The sequence below is a fragment of the Microtus pennsylvanicus genome, chromosome 17 (genome assembly GCF_037038515.1).
Source record: "Microtus pennsylvanicus isolate mMicPen1 chromosome 17, mMicPen1.hap1, whole genome shotgun sequence".
In the NCBI taxonomy this organism is placed as follows: domain Eukaryota; kingdom Metazoa; phylum Chordata; class Mammalia; order Rodentia; family Cricetidae; genus Microtus; species Microtus pennsylvanicus.
In genome coordinates, this window is record NC_134595.1 from 35,211,699 (window position 1) to 35,230,872 (window position 19,174).

The window sequence follows — 19,174 nt, forward strand, 5'->3', positions numbered from 1 at the left end:
CATCACAGGGAATTATTATCAGAATGAATAGCAATAGTATCATACATCCTTTTCTTTGGGGGGGGGGCTGTCCTATCTTTTGGTCAATAGTTTATGAGCTTGAAAAGCAACCAAATTCAGCTGGTGCATTCACCTGATGGTGGCGCACACCTTTAATCCCAGCTCTCAGGAGGCAGAGGCAGGCAGGTCTCTGTGAGTTCAAGGCCAGCCTGGTCTACATAGGGAGTTCCAGGACAGCCAAGGCTCTACATAGAAACCCTGTCCTGAAAATCAAAACAAAACAAAATTAAAGAAAATTTAATACTTTACTGTCCTATCCAATACCATCCATGAAATATGAACTTGAGTATTTGACTTGCTAGTTACAGGGTTTTTCCCTGATTGATACCCACTAGCATAAATAATTTTAATATAGAAATGTGTTTCCATCTACCACTTAACACCACCCAGCACACAGAGATGAATCTCTGAGAAGTGCTGAAGTGGTCCAGGAGGGATGATAACTGAAGGAGAACAGCCCCGTGGCCCTCCTAACACATCTGCAGCCCCTGGGCCTGCGGAGAACCCTGTGATTTGTGAAGGTCCACTTCAGTCAGTCCGAGCCTCTCGTACACTGCAGTGACTGCTCATTTTAGCACAAACCCACACCTTGTCTGGATTGAAGGGGGCAGGAGGTTCTTAAACCGGCTTGCCTCTCAGCTTCTTTGCCCTATAACTTACAGGATCATGGAAGGAACCCTTCTCATTTGTCAGAGCTATAACACGCAATCAACTTAAAGCCCATGCGGAAGTCTTTTAATTTCTTGGAGAAGCATTCCTGGGTAATTTCATTTATTTTAATTACCACAGAAATAATTTTACCCTTACTTGTGTGTTGCCAAAATTAAGAACTATGGCAATGGTTTATAATCCAGAGACACAGACAAGCTCATCTATTTTGACATCAAAAATGACAAAATTTGAGTACAAATATTAAAACAACACAATGTTCTAAAATTTCTCTTGTTTATTTTATTGTTTATTTTTTAAAGGCTCACAGAAGTGAGTGAAAATATCCAAGGGGCGAATTTCAAACAACATGAGACAGAGATTAAGCAGTAAATATTAAAAAAATAAAACTTTAGCTTACTTCCTAAACTAGGGCGAATTCTCTGGAAACGAACTGTTGAGTTGGTCTACAATGCATTACTGAATGGAGGACATGTATTTCCCGTAAATTTTAAACATGGAGTACGTAAGCAAAAACGCCTTATGAGCATATGAAATTGTTCAAGTCACAACCCCCTGAACAGACTATACAAATTTGTTTTCAACCTAAAGTTAGAAGTGCAAAATCGTTAAAAAATAAAAATATTTCTACTGTTCTCAGTAGTCGACTGATAAATCCTACAAGTCTTTAAAGGCTTTTCAATGAAATAAACCATGAACTCTTGGCAAGCTCCTTGCTTATGCTCTCGGGAAACTGGGCTTCTCTTCCTGTGGGCGAGCTGCACTGTTAACATGGCTCCATTCTGAAAAATCATGTTCAGACCGATGGAAGACCCAGCGGTGACCTGTGTCAATACGTCACCGCCTGCATAGCTACAAGTCTGCACCACAAGGTCCCTGGGCAGGTACCACCCTCAGCTGATAAGTAGGAAACAGGTTCAAGATAGGAAGCAGAGGGCAGACATTCCAGTTTACAGAAGCGAGTCTCCACAAAACGCCAAGGGCTTTGAGACTACAAACAGGCAACACATAAAAACTGAGACCACTGGGTAACTTTAATGCCAGGGATTGATGTTGCGGGTTTAGGCTGCTTGTGTCACAAATGAAGATACTTAGCTGCAGGAAGGTCTGCTGTCTGGGCTGCGTGGCTACACGTTTCTATAGCCTGGCTCATCTATGCTCCTAAATGCCCATGCCTGATGCTCACATTGTTGCCCCAACCAGCATCTGAGCTGCTTCAGGCGTTTCCAAATCAAAGAGAGGTCACACGAGGCCTAGAATTTTATGAAATTTGGGGCATTTTGTCTAGCATTACATTTAATGACGATTACTTCAAAGTTGATGCAGGAATAAAGGGCTCAGTTACACCTTTCTCTATTCTTCAAGCTATTTTGTTGATTAGAAAACACTAGTCGAGCCGGGCGGTGGTGGCGCATGCCTTTAATCCCAGCAGACGCAGCTGGATCTCTGTGAGTTTAAAGCCAGCCTGGTCTACAGAGCTAGTTCCAGGACAGGCTCCAAAGCTACAGAGAAACCCTGTCTCAAAAACAAAACAAAACAAACAAAAAACAACAACAACAACAAAAAAAAAAAAACACCAGTCCTCCACAGATGGATGAGGGTAGCTTATACAGCCAATGAGGCGATGAGTTCTTGGAATCTGACCAGCCAGGAAAAACTATGCACCAGCCAACGCTTTAACTTCCTTTCTCGTTGAACAGTTGTCAGGTGTTTTAATGTAACCAGAGCGTTCTCAGGCTAAGGCCCCGAGGAAGACCGTGTATCTTGTAGGATTCAGGATTGTGTCTGAGTGTAGAAAGCCGTCTCCTGGCTCACTTGCAACCACAGGCGGTGGTCCAGCTTTGGTAAATTGCGGTGTCATGGAGAAAGAACTCTGATCCTCTTCCGGGCCATCCTTTAGGGACTTGGAAACGGAAGGTAGTGCAGTTTTTTCTGGCCGTCTGCCAGGCATGGGATCCCTGGCTTCTTGGGGTAAGTTCGGCTGGCAATCTTAAAGAACTCCTCGGCAGCATCAAGAGCAATGAGACGGTCCTGCAGTTAGAGGAAAGACGAAAGAAGAAGCTCACCAAGTTGGACACTGAGCTACATGGATGAGAAATTTTAATAAAAATAAAGCCTGCCCTAGAAATAATACCAAGAAAGTAAAACAGTCATTCAAAATTTCAAGACTCAGAGGCTTACCTCACCCTTTTACTTACCCAAGAGATGTTTCCACCAAAAATTTGCGAGTGTGAGTATATATATGTATGTGCAGGTGTGTGTCGGCAGGTATGTGTTCAGGTGGGCTGGTATCCACACCGCATGCAAAGGTTAGAGTTTAACCTTCTGAGTTGTTCCTCAAGAACCACCCCACCTTTGTTGCACTCTCTCTCGCTGGGAGCTGTGCACACCTGATTCGGCCAGTCAGCAAACCTCAGGTGTCTGCCTATTCTGTGTCCCAGCCCTGGGATCACAAGCAGTGCCACCATGTCAGGCTTCCAAAGTGGGTGCTGGAGAAAAACAACCCAGCTCTTCGTGCTTACACAACAAGCATTCACCAACTAAACTATCCACCCAGCCTTTCCACCAGTCTTTCCGACCTTAGGCAGGATAGCAACTTTGACTGAATGCTGAAACTTGAACCACACAGCAGAAATCATCTGAAAAACAATCTGGCCACAACGCGGTCTCAACAGCTTTAGGCGGGATCTAGAAATCCTTCTCTTCAAAGCTGTCCAGGTGGCTCTGGAGCCATCCGTCACGGGCGCTTACAATGGCATCACCATTCGCCACCCTGTCCTGGTGGAGCTGGTGGGGTTGTGATGTGGGGGTCCCAGAAATAACAGAAAAGGAAACAAAACGGGACCATGAGGAAAGGCATCCACTTACCACAACCAAGAGATACCTCTCAGAGAGCTCCCAGCTGGCTGGGAAGATGGAGGTCTCTTCAGCCAGTTTCAACAGCATCTCTCGGGCTTTTCTTGTGTTTTTAGAATCACTCATGGTGCTGAGTTTGGTCACTGACAGCAAAGAGTCGGCTTCCCTTTGAAAACCTAGGGTGGATACACAAAGCCCTTGTTTGAAGTCATCACTAGTGTGCCATCCCACGATACCATCGCTGAGATTGTTAAGAAGGAATCCAAGTGGATTCTGTACAGTAAAAACTAAAGTCAGAGGCACTACCAAGTGTTGTGGAATATTAGTTTAAGAAGTGTAACATTTATTTATGCTGTGGAACGCTTGTTTAATGATGCAAAGATGTGCTGCATTCTTTTATGTTGCATTTGTTTAACTCTGTTAAGCTGTGTTGCTTTGCCTGCCTAAAAAACCTGATTGGTCTAATAAAGAGCTGAATGGCCAATAGATAGGCAGGAGACGGATAGGCAAGGCTGCCAGACAGAGAGAATAAATAGGAGGAGAAATCTAGGCTTGGAAGAAGAACAAGAAGAGGGGCAATGAGTGAAAAGGGGAAAAGGAGAGGAGGATGCCGGAGGCCAGTCAGCCACCCAGCCACCCAGCCAGCCATGGAGTAAGGAAGGAAAGAGAGTTATATAGAATAGAGAAAGGTAAAAGCCCAGAGGCAAAGCATAGTTAAAGAGAACTGGATAATTTAAGTTAGAAAATCTGGCTAGAAACAAGCCAAGCTAAGGCCAGGCATTTGTAAGTAGAAATAAGTCTCTGAGTGTGTATTTGAAAGCTGGGTGGCAGGCCCTCAGAAGAGCAAGCAGTTTAAAAAAAATGCTGCTTCCCAGCTCTGTGTAAGCAGGAGGCTCTTTACTTAAAACTATCTTTGCAGGGTGGTGGCGGTCACGCCTTTAGTCCCAGCACTTGGGAGACAGAGGCACTTAGATCTCTGAGTTCAAGGCTAGCCTGGTCTACAGAGTGAATTCCAGGATAGCTAGGGCTGTCTCAGAAAAAAAAAAAAAGCAACAAAAGAAAAACCTCTATTTTCATGTTTGTCCTTGCTGGCTCCCTCTAGGAGGGGGGTCATCCTGACCCTGGCTGCTCACTGAACCTGCCACTGTTCTGTTCTGGAATCCTGCGCCTCTCCCCGGCCTGCAGTGACGTCACCTCCAGGTTGCTACACCTTAAAGCCCTGATCTCCTTCCTCATGGTAGTCTAGACAGCTGGTATAAATTATTTTCCTAAAGATAGAAAAGAATCAAAGGATGAGACCTGCTGCCGGGCGGTGGTGGCGCACGCCTTTAATCCCAGCACTCGGGAGGCAGAGGTAGGCGGATCTCTGTGAGTTCGAGACCAGCCTGGTCTACAGAGCTAGTTCCAGGACAGGCTCCAAAACCACAGAGAAACCCTGTCTCGAAAAACCAAAAAAAAAAAAAAAAAAAAAAAGGATGAGACCTGCTCAGGCTGACTTACACTGCAAACTCCTAACCCACAGTAATACTGAATGGGTTAAGAGGGCAGAGTGCCCCACCTTACCCCGCTATTCCCCAACTTAGCCAGCCAGGGCTAGCAACCTGGTATCCCGCCTCTGAAAATCTTTAATGCCATGGGTCATGTTATTTCAAAGTAGAATGATCAAGGACTTTAAAGGTAATTATTCATTTCTGAACACTAAAGCAAGCTTATATGGTGTGGGGATATAGTTACTCAACCGCAGCAAAATTAAGATAATTGACATTATTCAGTGTCTACCATAATGTCAAGTGTATTTTCCCAACCTTGTAACTTTTCTTCCTTTTGCTTCTTTTAGAATTTTTCTGCTGTGTTTAACTATCTCTTACAAACACTACTTCAACCTGCCATACCCTATTACTAGGATATGCTAGTAGTAGCTATTACTAAGTGTTCAGTCAATTCAATCAATAAATATAACAAAGCAGTAAGCGGTAACACCCACATGACCTCACTACTCTGTGTTATCTCAGACTTGGGGACAGGTGAAGGAACATGTGGCCAAGTAACATGAGCTGGGGAGAACAGAAATATCAAGGTTTACACTTAAAAGCATAAAAGCAAAGGTGAAGAACAAATCAGTAGAAGGCAGTTTAATAGTCATTAATAGCGCTGGCAGTCTTTCTACAAAAGCCACGGTGGAAGCAGCGAGAAGCAACGCACGTGACTAGTTCTTCCACCATTTCACAATCCCTTTCACACTCACCCAAGTCTTCGAGGATTCGCCTCCATCTGTTTCTCACTTCCCTGCGAATCTGCCGCAGCGTGTAGATATCATAGTTGAGTCTCTGCCACTCCTGCAGGAGATAAAAGTCCACTTTCACTAACAACCTCTGGCCCAAAACCTCTCTCTCATTTCTGAGATGCATGTGGCTTAAACCTGTGGTTCCGCTCTTCGCTAATCTGAAACACAATCCTAAAAGAAAAGAAGGCGTGATGAGACGGAGCTGACAAGAAAGAATGTCCTCTGCTGCCACCATTGAAGACTATGTCCCCTTCTGGGTGATAGCATTTCTAAACATGTTACTTAGACTCTCTGATTATCAGTTTTCTCCATGCAGTGACCTGACCTGAAAAATGCGGTGAGCAATAGTCAAAGTTTCCACGTAAGACTACTGTCAAGACTTAAAGTATAAAATATTAGGACAAGGGTTGTCTCGACAAGTAAAGTGCTTGCCACACAAGAGTGAGGACCAGAGTGCAGATCCTCAGCACCCAATGCCCAGTCGGTGTAGAGGTCTGTCTAGAACTCTACAGAAATATGGGGTGTGGGGGGTCCCTGAAGCCAGCTGGATAGCTAGACTAGGCAAATTGGTTAGCTCTGGCTTCAACTGAGATACCCTGTACTATGAATAAGGTAGAGTGACCGAGGGAGACTGCTCATATCAGCACATACATACATGCACACATACAACACACATGTGCAGCGCACCACAAACGCATGTACATACACACAACACGCAGACATAAGAAAAAGAGGTCAATGCCTGCCTACAAGAAAGACCTAATAAAATCCATATATTGGGGCAATTTATAGATGAAGAAACTAATTTAGATGATGAATCTAACATATTCCAGGTAACAGATATCAAAAGTGGTATTTGAACATAAGTTTTACTCTAAAGCTCATAAAGAAAGGTAAGACTCTACATCTCAGTGTGTTCTTAGAAAGATAAACAGATCTAGGAACCCCAAGCACCCTGATTCCGAGCCGTGTTTCCCACACCGTATCTTAGCATCCCTCTCTGGGCAGGGTAAATTGCTCAGGTACACAGGGAGTCATTAAAAAGTTTCCATTCTTGAAAGTCCTCTGCCAGCCTTCGGGTGATACTGGCATCATATAGGCAACATCATATAGATCCTAACACAGAAGCTGAATCGTAGTCTTCAGGGCCTAAGCATTCTCTGAAGGCGTCCCAGGAATTTGCTTTTAAGGCGACATAGCTATCTATAAAGAGCAATCATCTTATAGTGAACACCTTTTCCTTTCTCAGAAAAGACACCCGTCCTCACTCACGGCTTTAGAGAGCATCATTTTAAATGCTGGATGGAATAACACAAGCTATTTGATATTTTGACTCCTATAACTGAAAACGTTCCACTGATCCATCCGTTCCCTACTAAACTCCCTTCAAAACACACTTGCCTTGCAGATTGCCTTCTGACTTACATGCCTAGTTAAGAAAAATAGATTTAGCTGCCATTTCACACGCTCCGAAAGATACCACTTTGAAAAAAGAAAAGCTAACAAAATAAAGTGTGCTTTGTCGTGGCTGCATTTTAGACTGTATCTGAGGACTGGTCATGCCCTGAGAAGAGAGCAGGCTTTCTGCTACCCTCTCTAAGACAGTTGTGGATTTCCTATTCCCTTAAAAAAAATTAAAAGTAAAAAGATCCACACTCGGGAGGCAGAGGCAGGCGGATCTCTGTGAGTTCGAGACCAGCCTGGTCTACAGAGCTAGTTCCAGGACAGGCTCCAAAGCCACAGAGAAACCCTGTCTCGAAAAACCAAAAAAATAAAAGATAAATAAAAAAAAATAAAAAGATCCAAAGACATGTGCACAAGTGTGTGACGCAGCCAAAGGCACGGGCACAAGTGTGTGATGCCTAGGGTCAAGGACAAAGTCCTTGACTGTGACCTAGGGAGTGAGGGTAACCAAATCACGTGGAAACTCACAAAGGTGCAGGGATGGCCCAACAGTTAGAGCAAGGCTCCTCCAGAGGATCCAGGTGTGCAGCACAGCACCACGCAGTGGCTCATAACCACCTCCAACTCCAGTCCCAAGGGGCTCTGACACCCTTGTCTGGCCTCTGGGGGGACTTTATGCACATGATCTACAGACATACGAGCAGACAAAGCACTGAGGCACCTAAAATAATGGGTTTTTTATTTTTAAAAATAAACAATATATAATTCTGGCCTCATCTTGGCATCATATTAAAGCATACCTAGCGAACCCCTGCCCCAGACTGGATATATAGCAAAGGAAAAACACGAGCAATGGCCTTTTTGGTGGAGAGACCTTACAGTACTTAAGTGACTGCTCTGTACAACAAACAGTGTTGAACAAGACTGTCGAGGTTTGGGTCCAGCCCCACTGACAGGCTACCTCACTGCCTATGTGTCATCTCCAATACGGCTGTAACACGGCCTACACCACAGCTTACTGTGAGGGTCAGTTGCTTCGATGGCCTTCAAACAGAAATCAGGACACATCCTTCTTCGAGTCAGTGCAGATATAATTCAGAAACAATACTGATGGGCTGCAGAGATGGCTGAGCAGCTGAGAGAGCTCACTGTTCTTGCACAGGACCCGAGTTTGGTTCCCAGCACTTATATTCACGGCTCATAAGTGCCTGTAACTCCAGTTCCAGGGGAGTCTGATGCCTTTGCCACCATGGTACCTGCACGCATGTACACATACCACAGACACACACTCATAATTAAAAATAATAAAAAAAATAAGCCTTTTGCTGGGTGGTGATGGTATATGCCTTTAATCCCAGCACTCAGGAGGCAGAGGCAGATGGAGATCTATGAGTTCAAGGCCAGACTGGTCTAGAGAGCAAGTTCCAGAATGGCAGTCTCCAAAGCTCAAATGGCTGTCTTGAAAAACCAAAATAATAATAATAATTAGTAAATAAATTTTAAAATGAACCTTTAAAAGAGCTGCTTTACAAGAACCCAGAACCTTAATTTATGCAACAAACCACTAGGTGGCTTCATTAACTTGTGACTGAAGGTCTAGTAAATTGTCTGGTGCTGATGCCCCTGACATGACCCTTTCCATGTATAGACAAAAAGTTTTATTTTTCAGAGTTAGAGGCACTGAAATTGCATGGATTCATATAAAATTCAGTGTTGATATTTAGCAATAGAAAAATAACTGATAAGCGGGCGGCAAGAAGAGAAAGCCTTTGTTTGGATCATCCAGGTGCCTGCCACTTTCTTCTATGGTCCATTATTCATTATTTGACAATTCCCCCAGTAGAGAAACAAGTATTCATGCAAGGCCATAATTGGTCCTCAACATTAAAGTCCATATAAGAGGACCGATATGGGCTGCGGAGGTGGCTCAGTGGTTAAGAGCACTTGCTGTTCTTGCAGAAACCTGGGTTTGGTTCTCAGAACCCACATGGCAGCTAACATCTGTAACTCCAATTCCAGGGGATCTGATGACCTCTTCTGGCCTTTGAGGGCACAGCACACACATGGTACACAATCATACATGGAAGCAAAACACCCATAGACATAAAATAAATAAATCTTGACACAGAGAGGGAAGGTATAAAAAAAGAATAAAAGGTCCAAAGATGACAAGCTGTGGGCCCTGGTCACAACGGTTCCAGAGAGTCATGTTTTCAAAGGCAAGAGTTTCAAACCCCAGGCTGAGCTGTGGCTGGCGACTGCCTGGGTCCTGTGCCAGGACAGTCACATGTTCTCCCTTTGCCTGCTACAACTCTTCTTACTGCTGCCAAACACTTTGAAGATAAAGGCTACTAGGGACTAACTTCTTACCTACCCACGATCTACTCATGAGCAAAAAGATCCTTGCCAGCTGAATGGTGACACAGCCTAGTATCCCAGCCTCCCTTTCTGTAAATAACCTGCACATAAGATTAATGGGATCACGCTGGAGAGATGGCTCAGAGGTTAAGAGCACTGGTTGCTACTCTTCCACAGGTTCAATTCCCAGCAACCACATAGTGGCTCACAACCATCTGTAATAAAATCTGGTGCCCTCTTCTGGCATGCAGGCAAAACACTGTATACATAATAAATAAATAAATGAACTTTTTTTTAAACGCTTAGTAGGATCAAACTTTCACACATCCATTCATGCACACATAAGATTATTATCTTTTTAACATAATAATACCTAAAGTTCGGTGGGGGAAAAAACCTCTGAAAACAGAGGCTGGAGGTGGCTCAGAGGTTAAGAGCACTGACTGCTCTTCCAGAGGACCTGGATTCAATTCCCAGCACCTACATGGCAGCTAACAACTGTCTGTAACTCCAAGATCTGACACCTTCACACAGACATACATAGAGGCAAAAAAAAAAAACACAATGTACATAAAAATATTAAAAAATCTAAAACAAGTAGAAACCTTAGTAGAACTTAACTAAAATTTGGATTTAATAAAATAAGGAGGAAGAGGTGACTGAATTTCCCCTTAAGTACCTTAAATAACTCTAAATAACAGAGCAAAAGTGAGGGAAATGAAAAATGATGGCATAAAAAGCCTCTCCAATTGCATCTCTACATAACTGAAAAGACTTAGTCCCTCGTGGTAGGAAGGAGCAAGTTCTTTTTTTTTTTTTAAATGATTTCTTTATTATTATGTATATAGTATTCTGCCTGCAAGCATGCCTTCAGGCCAGAAGAGGGCACCAGATCTCATTACAGATGGTTGTGAGCCGCCATGCGGTTGCTGGGAATTGAATTCAGGACCTTTAGAAGAGGAGGCAGTGCTCTTAACCACTGAGCCATCTCTCCAGCAAGTTCTTGACGTACTTCTGTAACACTTAAATTTTAATGACTTGCTTTTTAAGCTTGAAACAACTTGAAAATAAAAATTGAAGATCAGCTAAATAAGCTTCACAGGAGAATTCCATTCCGTTAAGCACCAAACATTAAGTTTTATTTTTTTAGCTTGTGTTTATTTTCCTATAATTTCCAAAATAGTATACTGAGGTCAGTGTGCTGTGACAACCTTAAATATTAAGAATGAGTAATATTTAATATTAGCAAAGATCTGGCCACAAGAATAATGTGGAATTAATTCCATGAAACATACCTGGGAACCAAGTCAAATGGAAATTTTGCGCTGAAATGAACACCTAGAGACGTTCATAACTATTCATTTTTTGGTTTCTCCTCTTCAGTTGTTGGCCAAATCCGGTTAGAACTAATTGATATGAAGGCTGAAGCAACAACATGGAAGAAAGGAACAAAATGAAATCTCATGTCATTGTCTTCCAGCCTGCAGTGCCAAGAGCTGGCTGTGAACAGGAGCACTGACTTCAGTTCCTTAGACCACAGGGTGGTTTGGATGCAAATGGCCTGCAGAGGCTCACTGGGAGTGGCATTATTGGAGGTGTGGCCTTGCAGGAAGAAGTGTGTTACTATGAGGATGAGCTCTGAGGTCTCAGATGTCAAACCAGGCCCAATGTCACTCACCCTCTCTTCCTGCTCTCTGTGGATCAAGATGAAGAATTCTCAGCTACCTCTCCAGCATCACGTCTGCCCGAGCGCTGGCTAGCTTCCTGCCATGATGGCAAAGGACTAAACCTCTGAACTGTAAGCCAGCCCCAGAGAAACGTCTTGTAAAGAGTTGCCGTGGTCATGGTGTCTCTTCACAGCAACGGAAACACTAAGACAGACCGTTTCTCCTGCACAAAACCAAAGCACTGTATATCCAGGGCTGGGGGGCTTCCCTAGCAGTTTTGGCCACTTCCTGTTCTCGTCGGACTCTGTGGGCACCAGGTGTGTACAGAGTGCACAGACATACACGCCGACAGGACATTCACACATCAAAACAAATTTCACAAAGTTTTAAACACTGTACTCTCTAACAAGCAGCTCCAGCCTTTGCTACCACAATTCTACACTCTGCTTGTATAAATTTGCCATTTTAGAATCCATACAAAGGTGAAATCAGGCAGCATTTGTCTTTCTGTGTCTGGCTTATCCCATTTAGATGCTAAAACAATAACCTCCATGTTCAGCCACACTGTTAGAATGGTAGGACCCCCCCCAGACACACACACCCTTTGTTTTGTTTTTGACACACTCTTACTATGTAGCCCAGGCTGTCTTGAAACTAGCAATCCTCTTGTTTCCTCCTCCCGAGTTCCTGAGTGCTGAAATTAGAGCTGAGACACACTGTTCTCTACTGCTTTTGGGCCTCTAACCAAGAATGAGCATCCTCATTTGTATACATCACTCTTTTTCAACCTGTGGGTCATGACCCCTTGGGGATCGAATGACCCTTTCATGGGGACCCCCAAGACCAAAAGAAAATAGAGATATTTACATTACAATTCATAACAGAAGCAAAGTTACCGTTATGAAGCAGCAATGAAAGTAATTTTATGGTTGGGGGTTACCACAATGAGGAACTATTTCAGCATTAGGAAGGTTAAGAACAGCCAGGTGGTGGTGGCGCACGCCTTTAATTCCAGCACTTGGGAGGCAGAGGCAGGCGGATCTCTGTGAGTTCAAGACCAGCCTGGTCTACAAGAGTTAGTTCCAGGACAGGCTCCAAAGCCACAGAGAAACCCTGTCTCGAAAAAAGAAAAAGAAAAAAAAAAAGGAAGGTTAAGAACCACCGCTCTACATTTAAATCCTACTTATCCTTCAAAATTCAACTCAAATGCCCCCACCTCTTTCAGCTTCACTGAAAGTATTGGCTTCTCCCCTAGAACGCCCTCAGCAACTTTATGAACAGTGCTGTAGGTTTACTGTCTACATTGCTACACTGGTCTGTGCAGGGTCTCTTCCACTGCCTTGGACACTAGAACCCGGGTTCATCCATATCCTATGTGGTACTCTGTACGCGGTGCAGCCTACAGTGGGTTTGCTGAGTTCAACTGCATATAAGACGCATGAGGAAGCCAAGTTTCGAAGGTGATGGAGTCTCTTTTAAATCTAGAGCATAGCACTACACCCTCTAAAGAAAGCTGCGCATGGGCGAGCCAGATGACTCAGTGGTGGAGGAAGAGTGCCATCTCGCACAAACTGTCCTTGAACTACCACGTGTGCACTGGTAGCACGAGTGTGTACACACACATGTGCAATAAATAAAAGCAAAAAAAAGTGTGTACTATATACTCCTTTCCTATTTTGAACGAGGCAGATTTATATACGAAGGTATTTTGACTCGGTATATTTGAGAAGCAATGAATTCAATGAAGATGAAATAAAACCAAATAATCCATTAACCTTTCTACTCTGTGCCTAATCAGGCATTTGAGATTTGAAGGCTACTGTCCAGACCTGTCCCTTTCAGAACTAGAACTATCGAGGACGCACTGTGTGACTGGGGAGCCCTGACTGGCCCACATCACATTCATAAGAAAACCCAAGAGGATTTGAAGCAGAAACCTGGTAGGTGAGAGTCTATGAAGAAAACAACTCAGCTGATTACGTAGGAAAGCCACAAAAACTCCAAGACTACTTGCTTCCCAGATTCCTCCTTTCTCAAAGAGCTGCCACTCACTCAGACCCAAACTTAGCCCACACTATTGTTCCTCCATCACCAATGTGGAATGGAAATGAGAATTCAATTGGATAGAATGTAAAACTTCCCAAAGATGGTCACCTGGGAAAAGAAAGCAGATGTGTGGCCCTCCTCTATGGGGGGGAGGGGAGTAAGAGTCTGGGGGTGGAGAATGGGGGGGAGGGGAGCGAAATGACAGTCAGGATGCAATATACGTGAGAAGAATTAAAAAATAATAATAATAATAATAGTAAAAGAAAAAAGGCAGCCCTTCTCTATTTTCAGGGAGGAGGTACCAAGGGGAAGGGAGAGAAGAGGAGTAGAGACTAGGGGAAGGAGGAGAGGAAAACCGATCGAGATGTAATGTGTTTGAGAATAAAAATAATAATAATAATAATAACCTCCATAGCTACTGAGAAACCCTGTATCGAAAAACCAAAAACCAAAACAAAACAAAAGAATTATAATAAACCTGGGCGGTGGTAGTTCATGCCTTTAATTCCAGCACTCGGGAGGCAAAGGAAGGGGGATCTCTGTGAGTTCAAGGCCAGTCTGGTCTACAGAGCAAGAGTTCTAGGGCGGACAAGGCTGTTACACAGAGAAACCCTATCTCAAAAAACCACCGATAAATAAATAACTAAAAATAAAATAAGAACGAAGGGTGGTCCTCCTCTGTCGTCTGCTGTCCGTCACTATCCAGCAGCAGAAAGGTCGGTGCAACCAGAGCTCATGCAACCTGCTCCGAGGGTCACATGGGAGACCTGTCGAGGAAGGAGGGTGTCAGGCAGTCAATTATGCAAAGGGAGATCAGATCCCTGCACTTGCCAGTGTCAAGGCCATCTGGGCAGAAGGAGCATCGTCCCTTGGTGCTCTCAAGGCTTGTCTTCTCTGTCCACCAGACAAGGGGGGAGGGTCGGATTCTATTTCATTGTTCCTAGACAGCTGGTACACTCACAGCCTTCTGCCTCTCTGCCTGCCCCCACATGGGACAGGCTCAAATGACAGAATACAGAAACCCAGTACATCAAAGGATACGCATCAGCTTAGATGGACCTCTGAGGAGGGCTTGCCAAGGAATTCAGTCCAAGAGGGGTCAGTGTCCAGGGGTCTGGCACTTAGGCCTATGAGGGTTCCAGGACTTGTCTCCCCAACAGCTCTCAACATTTGGCGTTAGGGCCTAACCAGAGGATGTTATTACAATGGGACACAGTCTAAGAAAGGAGCACCTAGTTGCTGGTAACCAGAGCTGATAGAGAAATGAGCCTTTTCAAAAAGCTGAGTAGGTCAACTTCTGATGAAGGCTTTCCTATCCTCAGCAGACCCCTCCTTCAGGGACAGAGACAGTTTCTGATCCTGGAACTTCCCCTGGTGAAGCTCAGGAGACAAGCCTTCTAGCCTCGCTGTCTTCCAGATGGCCAGTTTCACACCCACCTGAAGATGTTGGGTAGCTAAGGGATGCATTCTCATGAGCTTGCTACAGTTAAAACCTCTCCACAGCAGCACAATGCCTGCATTGGTTTTTTAGGAATTTGTGAGTGGCTCAAAATGGCTGATACTGCTAACCCTTCCTGTGGGCTTCCTGGTAGGCACCTGTCAGAGTCAGAGGACCCAAAGCATGCTAACCTCACCATGTTCTGAATGGGAAGAGCCATGAAATTTGATTATACATATACAGAATGCCATTTTTTTTTTCAATTTTCCTTACCTCTAGCCACTCTTTCCCATACCCCAGACCACCCAGCTTTGTTAATCATAAATACTAAACCATATCCTTGAACAAAAATGGCTAAGGGCTGCTCTCCTGACTCCACACACTTGGCTTTCTCATGAATAAACCTTTTCTGTTTTGAAAAACTCATCATCCTGATGAGCGGTGGTGGTGCACACCTCTAATCCCAGTATGTGGGAGGCAGAGGCTGGCAGATCTCCGAGTTTGAGGCCAGCCTGGTCTACACAGAGAATCACAGGACAACCAGGACTACTCAGAGAAACCCTGTCTAGAAAACAAACAAACAAATAAAAAAAAGAAAGAAGGAAGGAAGGAAAGCTTATCATTTTAATCCAGGCATAGCGGTGTGTAGGGATAAGTCCCGCCCCTTAGGGGGTGTGTTCACCTCGGGCTAATGTCTGCCTATAAATTTGGCGAGCGTGCTCCGAGCTGTCGCTTCTACTTTCCTGGTCTCCGCGGGAACGGTGGTTCTGTAAGTCTATTTCTACATTAAAACTATATATATTTTTACAAACTGCCTGCATTCGTTTACGCCGCTACATTTTGGCGCCCAACGTGGGGCACCATCTGTAGTAATAGGGGGCGGTGGCGGGGCTGCGTCCCCGGCTAGCTTATGCCCCGAAATAATTACACAGACACTGTATTCATTTAAACACCGCTTGGCCCTTTTCTATCTAGCTTCTTCTAGGCTAATTCTCACTCCTGGACTAGCCCATTTCTTATCAACTGTGTAGCGCCCCTAGGTGCGCTTACCGGGAAGATTCTAGCCTATGTCCATCCTGGGTCGGAGCTTCATAGCGTGCGTCTGCTCCGGAGTCGAACCTGACCCCTTCCACCACCTTGCAGCTGAGTGCCTACGTGACATCAGGCCTGTGACATTTCTCCTGGAGGGAGGGGACAGGCTTAAGAGTCTCCTCGTAAAATTCATAAGGCTCTTCTCCCTTACCTTCCAGCTGTGACTATGTCAGAAGAAAACAATTGTTTGGGGTGTGTTTTCCTAGTGGTGTGCCTACCGGAGTTACCCATCTCCTGTAATTAACCCCGATAAACACATCAGTCCAGCAACCAGGACTTGGACGGAATCCCTTCATTGGTCCATCGGCGCCCTCTCTATCTAGGGTGAATAAACAAACATTTACTTACATCTCCTCAGGGGGGGAAAAAAATCACACAGCACCATAGTTTACTAGAATTCAGCACGGAAGGCTTCCAGGCCTTGCATGCTGCCGTACCAGCAAGGCCCTGAGGTCCACCCAAAATAATGTCACCCTTCAAAAATTAATAAAGAAAAACTGGGGGCTGGAGAGATGGCTCAGAGGTTAAGAGCACTGCCTGCTCTTCCAAAGGTCCTGAGTTCAACATGGTGGCTCACAACCATCTACAATGAGGTCTGGTGCCCTCTTCTGGCCTGCAGGCATACACGCAGACAGAATATTGTATACATAATAAATAAATAAATATTTGAAAAAAATAAAGAAAGAAAAACTGAAGCAGGTTGTATTCGTGCCCTTCAGAGGCTCGGGGTTACTGCTTTGGAAGACCTTGCAATGGCACACCCTGCCCTGGTCGCTCAGTCACACACCACCTGTAGGTCAAAGGCAAATGCTGAGCAGAGCTTTTCCCACTCCCTTTGTCTATTTTTACTCCGTGCACCTCCTCTCCAAACACAGCATTGTGGTCCAAGGCTTCTGACCTAATGCCTTATCTGTCTTTAATCAGATTAAGCCAAAGGATAGCTCGTAGCTCTTACCGCTACCCAAGTCTGCCATCAAAGCCAAGGAAAGGAAACCCTAAGCAGTATGAGGCTAGCTCGTTTTGTCTAACAGGTGGGGTTTAAGGCTTCAGGGCTCCAGCCCAAAATGTGATTTAGCTGATGCTGCCAGGGGAAGCAGTGTTTTCCAGGAGTCACGAGTGAATACTGGGCAGCTACTCAGAACCATCCCAAAGAGTTCCGAGATTCCAGTGACTGCTACAGTCACCAAAGGCAAAGAATAAGGCTAAATTCCTGCTCACCGTGAGGAGAGGAAGACTCAATATTTCCAGCAAGGTAGAAATAGGCCACTTCACAGTTACCTGAAGAATGTACCATGAGGGGATGCAGAGATGGCTCGGCAGTTAAGAGCACTGTAATCCCAGCACTCTGGAGGCGGAGGCAGGTGGATCTCTGTGAGTTCAAGGCCAGCCTGGTCTACAAGAGCTAGTTCCAGGACAGGCTCCAAAGCTACAGAGAAAAACAAACAAACAAAAAAAAAAACCAAACAAAAAAAATGGACCATGCTAAAGGCCACTTCAAAGACTTTCAATGTATGGTGTACTGTGGGAAGCTACTTCCATAGCACTTAGATTCCACTTGGAACTACAGATCACGGCAATATAAAGTATACTGGAAGATGTATTCAAATCGTATGTTTAGTGTTGACAGATGTCAGCATCTGAAGATGCTCACGTCCCTCATGTGAGATCGGTGTGGCATTTGCATATGACCTCGGGTACTTAGGGCATCCCCTTACCAAGCTGAAGACCAGCTCGAAAGTAAAAGAACCACGTAAGCAGTGACAGCACTGGTTTCCTCTGGGAAGTCTCTGCTAGAACACCTGTTGATCATTACCCGAGTAGTTCCTGACACAGACAGGTGTGGGCTCCTTATCAACCGAATCCTGGAGACGCAGCCGCAGCCACGTCTAGTCCAGGAGACCTTTGCCTTGTCAGTTATCTGCTTTCCTGTCAACACGGTGGGTTCTCATTAACTCACAGCCCGTAAGACAATTCCTATGGATTTAAGATCCCAGAGATATGAGATATGAGGGACAAGGTGGGAATCACAGTAACCTAAGATGACATGCGTTTTAATATACTTGGGAATTAAAGATTATTGACCTTTAAATTTTTTCATACAATATTTTGATTATATTCCTTCCCTTCCCCAGACCCCCTTGACCTCCCTACCGACCCAACTTCATCTTCTTTCTTCCTTCCTTTCTTCCTTCCTCCCTCACTGCCCCCCTCTTTCTCTGGAAAATAATAATAACAAAAAAAAATTGAAAACAGACTAACAATCAAAAATCAGTAAGGCAAAAAAAACCCAACACAAAAAGCACACACACACACACACACACACACACACACACACGGAGTCCCAGCCAGGCAGGGGTGGCGAACATCTTTAATCCCAACACCCAGGAAGCAGAGGCAGGCGAATCTCTGTGAGTTTGAGGCCATCCAGGTCTACAGAGTGAGATCCAGGACAGCTATATATAGAAACCAAGTCTCAAAAAACAAAAAATAAGGAGTCCATTTTGTGTTGCCCAACCACTCCCAGGACTGGGCCTTGTCCTGGAGTGTGGTTGATATTCCCGTGACGCTTCACTAGGGAAAACCAATTGCAAATAGCTTCTTGGTTAGGAATGAGGTTTTGTTACTTCCCCTTCTCAAAACTGGGATTTGGGGTCTGGCTTGAACCTGTGCAGGTCTTGTACAGGCAGGCTGTCATCGTCTCTGTGAGTTTATATGTGTCGGTCCCGTTGTGTCTGAAAGATGAGGCTTCCTTGGAGTCATCCACCACCTCTGGCTTTTACAATTAAAAGTAGTTTTTTTTTAGAGGGCTGGAGAGATGGCTCAGTGGAATAACAGCGCCTGAGTTCAATTCCGAGCACCGACATGGCGGCTCACAGCTGTCAGTAACTCCAGGATCCAACACCTTCACACAGATATACATGCAGACAAAACATGAGCGCGTGCGTGTGCATGCGTGCGTGCGTGCGTGTGTGTGTGTGGGTGTGTGTGTGTGTGAGAAAGAGAGAGAGATTTTTTTTTCCGCCGGAACAGGGTTTCTCTGTAGCTTGAGCCTGTCCTGGAACTCGCTCTGTAGACCAGGGTGGCCTCAAACTCACAGAGATCCACCTGCCTCTACATCCCAAGTGTTGGAGTTAAAGTCATGAACCACCGCAACCTGGCTAAAATTTTTTTTAAATATTAGTTTTTCAATTTGGACTAATATTATATACTGGATCACTGTGTCATGGGTTTATTCAAAGGGGAAAAATCAGTAAATGAAAAACATTTCATACTATAAATGAAAAAAAATCCCAAGATTTT

The 19,174-nt window shown here is 44.6% G+C and overlaps 1 protein-coding gene across 1 annotated transcript in view; it reads right to left on the bottom strand.

The window, feature by feature from the left end:
• Window positions 1–986: 986 nt before the first annotated feature.
• The window catches only part of Mreg (melanoregulin), a 61,793-nt gene continuing 43,605 nt past the window's right edge, over window positions 987–19,174 (bottom strand). Inside the window, exons 3-5 of the mRNA XM_075951747.1 lie at window positions 5,831–5,921; window positions 3,598–3,761; window positions 987–2,760 (exon numbers count right to left, since the gene is read on the bottom strand). Coding sequence (XP_075807862.1) covers window positions 2,626–2,760; window positions 3,598–3,761; window positions 5,831–5,921 — 390 coding nt within the window. The 3' untranslated portion in view covers window positions 987–2,625. The remainder of the gene's footprint in view (window positions 2,761–3,597; window positions 3,762–5,830; window positions 5,922–19,174) is intronic.